Raw genomic sequence first — 10504 nt, 5'->3', positions numbered from 1 at the left:
GATGTCTCATTTTTAGTTCTTCTAGAAACTTAATTTTCTTCCTTAAATCACCTACATATCTCTCACAAGAGGAGTAAGCGTTCAGAGGAGAGGGGGGGGGGAGTTTACAGGTATAATTTATAAGAGCGTAGCAAAACTTTCTAGTACTAATGAGTACTAATTGTATGAGTAAAATTGAGTACTAATTTTTTCGAAGAAAAAGTGTAATTTTTTTTGACAATGATAAAATTTGTTTTACAAAGAAATTTCTTTCGCGAAAAAACTAGACCTTTTAAGTCACTTATTCAGAAAATCTAAAACATTATTTATAAATTAGAATAGCATATATTCTCAGAAACACAGAAAATATTTGTAACTGAAAAATAATTTCGATTATCGTATAGTATCTTTACGAATCTATCATTTTTGAAGATAAATATTAATTCCATTAAAATAATGCTGACATTTTAAAAGATAGTATGGTTGAAATCAACAATTTATTTTAACGCTCAGCATTTTTTGCTGATAAAGGTGAGTCAATAACTTCAATTATCTATTTAAAAATATTTTTAAAGATATGAAAGGATGCACATGCTTTTTGTTTCGAATGTTATTATTATATTTAAAATGTATTTTTTCCCCTCATGGAATATGATGCATTTTCAAAAGAGATTTGCAAAAATAGATATGAATCGTAAATATAATTCATAAAATTTAAACTTTTTTTATGAAATTTTCTTTTAATTTAAGTAAAAAACAATTTGGTGCCATAGATGAGAAATTGAATGTAATTATATGAGCTGAGCAGAACAGAAAAAACAACCATATGCATTGTTTAAGCATTTTAAATAAAAGACAGAGTTCAGACTCTATTGATATTGCATTTAAAAAGGCAATGTTCAGATTCTATTATTTTTGCATTTCAAATGCAANCTAATTTTTAAAAAAAAAATTGTTTAATCTCTTATTGTATTTGAAAAGATTAGGTATTTTAATTTTGATTTAAAGTTTAAGATGGTTTCATGTAATGATTTTTAATTTGGTTAATTTAAAATAACACATTTTTGAGCATTTATTTTATTTTTCGATGATAATAGAATAAATAGTAACAATTTGAAATATTCAATTACATATTGTTTATATTTATCCAATTTTGTATACTTGTTTTTGGGTGATTGTTTTTGAAAATGTCTTTCTTTGTATTAAATTTGAAAAGTAATTATTTAGCTACTTAATTTACAAATTTTATTGTTAATTAAATGTTATTAAAATTGATGATTTTAAGGTTAAATTCTGGCAAAATTTACATTTATGATTTTTTGAGTAATTGTAATCATAATTATTTCAATATTTTATATTAATTTGAGTAAGAATTCATGCTATTTTTATTTTTTTTGATACAATAGTAAACTACTACCTACTTGGTAATCAATTATTTTAAGTTTCATTTGCAATATTTGTTTCAAGTAGATTCCTTAAAGAAAAAATATTGAAAATATTTTTCATTATATATAATTTATATGGTCAATGAATTCGAAATCTCTTTTGTTTACAATGTTTAAAATAAATTTTGATTATACATGAGTAGTAATTACAACATAACTATTATCCACAGTAAATTTTAGTCATTAAATTCTAATTTTAACCAATTAAGTGTTATCATGCTCGAACCAATTGATTTGCCAAATGTGGCAGGGGTTAATAATTCAAATAAATTTAATTTTAGTATACCTTAAATTTTAGGTAATTCTCAAAATGTTGAGTGGTGTGTTGGTTAGATTAAAGATCTTGTAGCACTTAATCAGTTTACTGATGCGGCAGTATTGCATATTTTGAAAAGAAACCTTTGTCAGGCTGCTCTTTTATATTTCCAAAATTCACCTGAATTTAGGACGATCAAAAAGTTTGATGAGGCTTGGGAAAATTTTTTGAATTTCTTTAAACAGGAAGAATCTTCTTTTGCTGCTAAATTTCAAGTTATTAGCCTTTTACTATCTGCGCTCATCAGGGCTATTCTGCCTAAAAGGCATATAGTTTCATCCACAATGAAATGGCCTTATCAAAAATTAAAAATTTACTGCTTATCTGCACTATTAACCTCCGCTTATTCCAGTTCAAACTGGGACTTTCCGTCCGAGATGTAATTAATGCTGGAAATCTTAAAGGTAATGGTTAAGGTAATTCCTCATTCACTAAACCACCCACTATAAATATTAATAATTTTACGTTATCTAAAATGCACAATTCAAATTTGTCAAACAAAAACTTTGTGTGTTGAATGTTTTCTTCATGTGCTGAACTTCTGCATTGTAGATGTTTCTTTTAAAAATGACACATACCCACTTGAAAAAAATAAAAATCTATTTCTCATCTAACATCTCAACATCTCACAGGCTGTATTTTTTTAAAATTCTCCTTGAAGATTTTTTGTGGTACTGCTTGAACAATATTTTATATGAATTTTACAAAAAAAAAAAAAAAAAAAAATTGCAATTGCGTTATTTTTATATCTCCAAGGCCTATATACTAATTTTTATATGTATTCGCGAGTATTAAGCAGTGGCTAAAATAGTTAATGATTTTTGAAAGAAAAATTTTACAATTCCTTTTACAAAAATGTGTTTTTATATAATAATATAATTTGTTTAATTTTTTTAAATTGTAAAATTACCCACTCTAGTTAATTAATACGAATTTTCAGTAATTTTCTGCAATAAAAATTTTATTTATGGCTGGTTTATACGAATTCTGGATCCGGCTCTCAACGACCGTAGTACTAATGTAAAAATATCCTCAATGGTAGACGTACAATGTGTTATAATTCCTTTGACGCTGGTTAACCGTGAGAGGTTTTCGTAGCTTTCCTCTCCATGTATCGCGAATGTCAAGCTAGTTCCATCGAAAAATCCGGCACGAAGGCTAGTTTGTCCCAATGGATTCCGGAATTCCGGAATTTTCTTTTTTTTCTGAGTTGGGTTCAAAATTACAAGGCCACGTAGTTAAGTATTGATAGTCGTAAACTCATAATTGGGTCGGCAGTTGCACGCTGTTTTTCAAATAAATTAAATCTATAGTCCAGTAATTAGAGCAAAAAAAGAGATGTTTTTGCTGAAAAACTGACCAAGATATTTTTTTGGCCGAAAGCTTTTCCGAGTCATTAAAAATAATACATAAAAACTTTCTTCCTCTCCTCTGTACCTTCCCCTCTTTTTGAGGGAAATGGGGGTGATTTAAGGGAGAGAATTGAATGTGCTCTGGACAGGCAATTGAGACATTGCTTCTCTTGTACCTTTTCATACTTAATTGCATGAACAATTCACTTTATATGCTCGAATTTCCTTAGATTCCCTTGACATGTAAAATCACATGTCAGAAGAAGTATTTTTAATAAATTGAAACCCTTCCAAATTGTGAACAATTCGCTCCATTGGCTTGTGTATCATCACTTTCATTTTAGCATAAAAAAACACAAGTTATTATAAAAATGCAAAGCAAGCAATGTCTCACTTGTTTACATAACAATGTCAGGTGCGTGCATAGGTAGAATTGCAAAATTGAATTTTTCTGTATACGAAACCCTTATAACTTTTAAACTAATAGTTTGCTCGTCTCAGATGAGATTTTATTAATTTAAGCATGAAAAAAATACATCGAAAACGATGTCTCATTTTTAGTTCTTCTAGAAACTTAATTTTCTTCCTTAAATCACCTACATATCTCTCACAAGAGGAGTAAGCGTTCAGAGGAGAGGGGGGGGGGGGGTTACAGGTATAATTTATAAGAGCGTAGCAAAACTTTCTAGTACTAATGAGTACTAATTGTATGAGTAAAATTGAGTACTAATTTTTTCGAAGAAAAAGTGTAATTTTTTTTGACGATGATAAAATTTGTTTTACAAAGAAATTTCTTTCGCGAAAAAACTAGACCTTTTAAGTTACTTATTCAGAAAATATGAAACATTATTTATNGGAGATATGTATTATCACATTACAGAGGAGTACCAAGGGTTACTGTATAAAATTAAAAACTGCTATTTTAAGTATGGAGAAAAGCCAGTCAGATTAATATTTTTTTTATTAGGGAAAGGAGCACCAACTCAACCCTTTGATGCAGATGGGACACTGGTGTCCTTTTTATAGAATTATTTTCTTATAAAATAAAAATAATTTTCTTATAAAATAAAAATTATTTTCTTATAAAATTATTCACTCCTAAAATAAAAATGACATATAATTTTATAAAAGCGACAGTGTCCCTTTTATATAATCATTTTTTCACTCTTTTCCAATTACAATCAAAAATATAGTTTGGCATTATTTAAAAAAAGCACTCTTACAGTTATTAAAAAATTTATTAGACTTTCGGAATAATATTTGTGTTAAAGTATATAATCCAAAATAAGAAGGTTTTTTTTCATTCGTATTCACAATTTTTTTTATCAATAATTGATTTGTAAATTAGAACAAAATAAGGATAAATTTCTGCTTTGCTTAGATCGAAAAACTTAGAATACGTAAAAATTTAAAAGATAATTGTTTGGAAGTTAGTCTCGTTTCAAAGATTTTGCATTTAACGCTGAAAAAGAAACCTACGATTCATGCTGTATTTCATAACCATAAAATATTAGGATGTTAAATATATTATTTTTATCTCATTTCATCTAAATTAATGCTCAAAATAATGAGAGAAAAAATTAAAAATATCTTCTTCGTCAAAGCGTTACAGCATGGCAAAAAAACCATTTAATCGCTTAAGAGTTAAAGGAATTTCGTAATTTTAGCACTTACTCTTACAGGGTAACAAAAAAATATAGGGATCATTTTTGAATGTTTTTATTTGCAAAATTTATTACATAAATTCAGCGATGGTTCTCAATATGTCGACCTCCAGCATAATAGATTTGTCTAAGCAGATAAAAAATAAGAGTTCTGGACCAGCGGAGCCGAGGAGCCGGCTCCGCAATGACGTCATTGCGGAGTCGAGTTGAGTTGTTCGCCTCCTGCTGCGGAGTGGAGTTGAGTTGTTCGCCTCCTGCTGCTGAGTGGAGTTGAGTTGTTCGCCTCCTGCTTTAGTTTTGGTTTCGGTTTCCAAAATTCCTTACTTCCGGTGGCAACACCCAATTTAGTTTCAATTTTCAAAAAAAGTCATTTACCTCCTATTTCTGCCCGCTTGCTTATTTCTGCCCACTTGATTATCCGCTTTTAGTTTTGGTTTCGATTCTTAATATTATTTTTCAGTGGTGGCAACACTCCTTAATTTAAATTTCTTATTTAAGGATGGCAGCACCAATTTTTAGTTTCGGTTTTCAAAATATGTAGACGCCGCTCGTGGCTCCATCTAGTGATTAAAATAGCTACTAATTTAAAAAATATGAATATCTTATATTGGTGGCGCCATCTAGTGAATAAAATATTTACTAATTTCGTTCATTTAAAGTAGAAAAAATTTATTTATTATAAATAAATAATATAAATGCATGTATTTAATTCAGGATTCGAACTCACAATCTCTAGGACAAAATGCTTCCATGGGATACTGATTTGTCAGGCACGCTAACCAGTATCCCATGGACGCATACAGATACAAAGAAAACTTATGGTTTTAAGGAAATAAATTAAGACTCGCTGGCGGTTACGGATAAAATTTTAGTTTCATCTTTTTATTGATCTCATAATGACAAGGCACCACTGACTATTTCTGCCCGCGTTACGAACTGACTACTTTGAATTTATACTTTCAGTTTTGATTTTAATATTATTTTATAGTGGTGGCAACACTTTATTTATATTTATAGGATGGCAACGGCTCCGCAATGACACTTCTAAATTGATGACGTAATGTTACTTTCACTTTTACACGTTACAAATCGTGAGATATCCAATTCAAACAAGATTCAACAAGGTTGGTCTTGGTCTATGACGTGATAGTATTGAATTCAGTTCTTTTCACTGACACGTTCGTCACGTGACTGTTTCAAATTTTCCCATTGGTTGTTGGAGTATTACTTTTTTGAATTTGGCAACGGTGAGCATAGCAAAGTCTTTAATTTCAGTCGTGTATTCATATTTCACTCTTATTCTCATTTTAGTGCTCTGGGTTTTATTCCACCATACTTTGTTGAATGTTCATTTTGTTTGAAATAATTGTTTAAACTTTTTTTATAGCAATTTTAACATTGCATATTTTTCCTCATTATGGACGGAAATATATCTTTAAAGAGAAAATATGCTGAAACTCAAGTAAGTACTTATTTCGATATTTTAAAATTCTATTCTTAAAAAAAAAAAAAAAGAAATACTTGTAAATGATATTTATTATTAGCAATAAGGTTTCTTTAAATAAAATGTTTTAACGATCATAACTTTTCTATTACTTACTGATAGTTTGCTTCATAACGCTTAGCTATAATTAGTATAGTTTAAAATAATTTCATAACTTTAAAAAAATCATAACATGTGCTTTTTTAAAATTAATTATCTAAATAAGTTCAAAGCTTTATTTTAATCTGCACAGTCACATAATAAAATCCAAATATATTTACTGTACTTGTACTATCACATGCTCCATTACATTTGATATCTTCGATGCTTTGATTTCTGTTATTAGTGTGATGACTCAAAACTTTATTTTTATTGTTTATTAGGGTGTAACAAGAAAAGGAATATTCAAAGATGGATGTTTTCCTGACCATGTGTATCCTCTGGGAGACAATTTCTTTCTGACAGTTAGTGAATACAAATCAAAGATCAGCATACATATACGGAGATATAACAAACATGGAGATATGTATTATCCTTCAGCAGATGGAATAACATTACAGCCGGAACAATATAATGTGTGTTTCTCTCATGAACCTCCAACATCTATTTTTGATATAGTAGAAATAAATCTACAGTTAGAAGCTGTTAGTCCTCATGGAGTGAGAGACTTTTATTTACTCATGAGTGATAGTGGAAATTACACCCTCACTCACGAATACACGTGTAGAAGCGGTCGAGTTTACAAATTTCCTACAGACATAACCTTTGCTCAGTGGTCTCAAATACGAAAAATTCGTGATGAAGTGAATACAAGCTTCATTACTGTGAAGTATAAGTGCCGAGACTTTAAAGAAACTTTTAAAATGTGCAACAAGAGTGCTATAAGTGAAGAGAAGCCTGAAAGCAACCGCTACAGTGAAGCTGAATATCTTATGAATCAGTGTCTAAAACAAGTACTTTATCGTCATATAGGACAAAAAAAGGGCTTAAGTCCTCCTATCATAGCTGATGAATTATTGGATTCTCAAGACGTTGTTTCGATATCTGACTTTAATGAATCATGTATGTATTTAAATGTATATAGTATTGCTCACGATTTTAAAAAGGAACTACAGGAGAAGAAGCTTTATCCTGAAAATGTTCCTTTAATGAACTTTATGAATGAACATTATTTGAACGAGATCCATTTGGATCAACTGTTACTAAAAGCTAAAAATGATTTCTGTTCTTGTGAAATTTTTGAGTAAGTTTTTAAATTTAATAAATGTTATTATGTTTCTATTATACTGCTTTTTTTATTCACTCTATTTGATACTGTCAATATTTAATTTTACTTACCATTTTTTTAATTATTATTAATATTGCTTTATATTTCTATTCCTGGTGCGATTTATTTTTATTGCACATTCTACATTTTCTTATATCATATTCCGCAAAGTCTTATTTAACAGTGACAATGAATCAAAATTTAGCTAGATTTTATAAAAATCCTGAAACTCCAAATAGCTTTGGGGGTGTAGAATCAATACATCGTGCTATAAAAGGTAAATATGATAGAAAAGATGTTAAACAATGGTTAATGCATAAAGATTCTTATACACTTCATAAACCGGTTAAACGTAAATTTAAACGGAATCGAGTATTAGTAAGTGATATTGATCATCAGTTTCAAGCTGATTTAGCTGATATGCAATCCTTGTCTCAATTCAATAAAGGCTATAAGTATTTGTTAACATGCATAGATATCTTTTCAAAGTTTGCATGGGCAATACCCTTAAAAGATAAGTCTGGAAAAAATGTTAAGTCTGCTATAGAAATTATATTTGAAGAAAGAAAACCTAAAGTGTTACAAACAGATGCTGGTACGGAATTTACGAATAAAATAGTTCAGAATTATTTGAAAAGGGAGAATGTAAAATATTTTTCTACAAATAATGAAACTAAATCTAGCGTAGTTGAGAGATTTAACCGCACATTAAAAACTAAGATGTGGAAGTATTTCACAGAGTTGAACACTAAAAATTATATTGATGTCATAGATAAATTAATATACAGTTATAATAATTCTTATCACAGTTCGATTAAGATGGAACCCGCTTCTGTAAATAAATACAATAAGAGAGAGGTATTATATAATTTATACGGTGTCCTAAGAAACGAGAAACCTAAAGTGACTAAATTCAAAATAGGCGATGTTGTGCGCATAAGTAAGCAAAAACTTCACTTCGAAAAGGGGTATGAACAAAATTGGAGCAGAGAACTTTTTAAAATTCATGAAACAGTGAAAAGAATTCCAGTCGTTTATAAATTAAAAGATTTAGATGGTGAAGAAATTAAAGGTACCTTCTACGAAGCAGAATTACAAAAAGTTGTAGATTCAGGTTTCTATCCTGTAGAAAAAGTGCTTAAAAAAAGAAAGAGACAAGGAGTAACTGAATATTTTGTTAAATTTTTGGGTTATCCAGAAAAGTTTAATGCTTGGGTAGCTGATATTCAAAAAGTATAAATAGGAGATCTTGTTTATTACAGATTCATTTTCAAAAATGTCGTTCTATGTAACATTACCTTCTGATAGTTCTATGCGATTCTTTCCTGAAAACAAATTATCTCATTTTAAGACTCAATTACCCGTACCGGTTGATTTAAATGGACAATGGGAAGTCGGTTTGTCTGAAATCATATATCCTCATTCATGGTATAACGTTAATGAAACTAATAATTATTTTCTATACAAAATAAGTAATGGCAATATCACATCGACTGTTAGGAAAACAATTGATGTAGGTTGTTATGAATCAATGTTCGATATTGTATCAGCTATACAACTTTACCAAAAAATCCTAGTCGGTTTACATTACATTTCAATAAAGCTACAAAACGAGTAAAAATTAATGTAGTTGAGGGTTGCAGTCTTCATTTAGAAAAGTTAGGTGAATTGCTAGGATTCCAACGTGATACAATCATAACGGGTAACATGAAAAGTGAGTTTGCTGCTGATGCATTGTCTAACTTTTCCGTGTTTTACGTCTACTCAGATTTAATTTCACCACAAATTGTAGGCGATATACAAGCCCCTTTACTACGAATCGTTCGAATCAAAGGAGAAGACGGGGAAACGATTAGTCAGTATTACGATAGACCACAATACTTACCGTTAATGAGGCATTCATTCCAAACTATACAAGTTGAACTGAGACTCAATTCAGGTGATTTCGTGCCCTTTGAAAGAGGTAAAGTGATCCTAGTACTACATTTTCGTCTGAGGCAAATACTATAAATAGTATACCACAATTAGTGTATCCTCATTTAATGATATAGCCATCAAGATGAATGCACCATATGTTTGCTGCACTAAAAAGTTTGAAGACCATTATGCGGGTCAAATTGGCTCAGGATTAGCTTATTATAAAGGTGTTAATTTCCAGAAGGGTTATGGAATCGGAGGGATATTTCGTCGATTATTTAGAGCAGCATTACCTTTTTTAGTAAAAGGTGGTAAAACTGTTGCAAAAGAAGCATTAATAACAGGCAGTCGTGTCGCGTCAGATGTATTGTCAGGAGAAAATTTTAAAGAAGCACTAAAAACAAGAAGTAAAGAAAGCGGAAAGAATTTAACGCAAAAAGCCCTCGATAAAGTACAATCAATGGTAGGGAAAGGAGGATATAAAAGAAAGCGTAAGAAACAGAAGAGATTCATTTCTTCCAAAGCACGTAAAGTGAGTGGACGCGATATATTCGACCCGTAATAATGACATTTCTATTGAAAGATTCCCCCGAATGCGTGAAGTCTGAATTGGAACTTTTTAATTTACCCGGAACTCAAACAGTTATTCAAGATGGGCAATGGATACAATTTCATCCACTTTCTAACGTTTTCGATAACGCACCTGTAGAGTTTCACATTTCTGGAAGTGGAGAAGACTATATAGATCTAAGTCAAACACAACTATATGTGAAAGCGAAAATAGTAAAAGTTGACAATACATCTATTACTACAAATGATACTATAGGACCTGTGAATTTATTTCTACATTCTTTATTTTCTCAAGTAGATGTATCCTTAAATGATCGCGTGGTTTCTAATTCAAATAATACTTACCCTTATCGAGCGTATATTGAGACTCTCTTAAACCATGGATATGATAGCAAAACTTCTCAATTAACAGCTGAATTATTTTACAAAGATAATGAAGATGGACTCAAGAAAAGAACTGAATTTTTTAAAGAAAGTGCTGCAGTAGAAATGATTGGCTGTATTCATTCGG

At 30.0% G+C, this 10504-nt stretch overlaps 1 protein-coding gene across 1 annotated transcript in view; it reads left to right on the top strand.

The window, feature by feature from the left end:
- The first annotated feature begins 9987 nt into the window (after positions 1-9987).
- LOC139425446 (uncharacterized protein F54H12.2-like) overlaps positions 9988-10504 on the top strand; it is a 1228-nt gene continuing 711 nt past the window's right edge. The window contains exon 1 of the mRNA XM_071180349.1: positions 9988-10492. Within this exon, the coding sequence (XP_071036450.1) occupies positions 9988-10492 (505 nt within the window). The remainder of the gene's footprint in view (positions 10493-10504) is intronic.

This window comes from Parasteatoda tepidariorum, chromosome 4, assembly GCF_043381705.1.
Source record: "Parasteatoda tepidariorum isolate YZ-2023 chromosome 4, CAS_Ptep_4.0, whole genome shotgun sequence".
Classification (NCBI taxonomy): Eukaryota; Metazoa; Arthropoda; class Arachnida; order Araneae; family Theridiidae; genus Parasteatoda; species Parasteatoda tepidariorum.
Note: the sequence above shows the minus strand (reverse complement) of the source record. Positions and strands in the feature narration are given on the sequence as shown.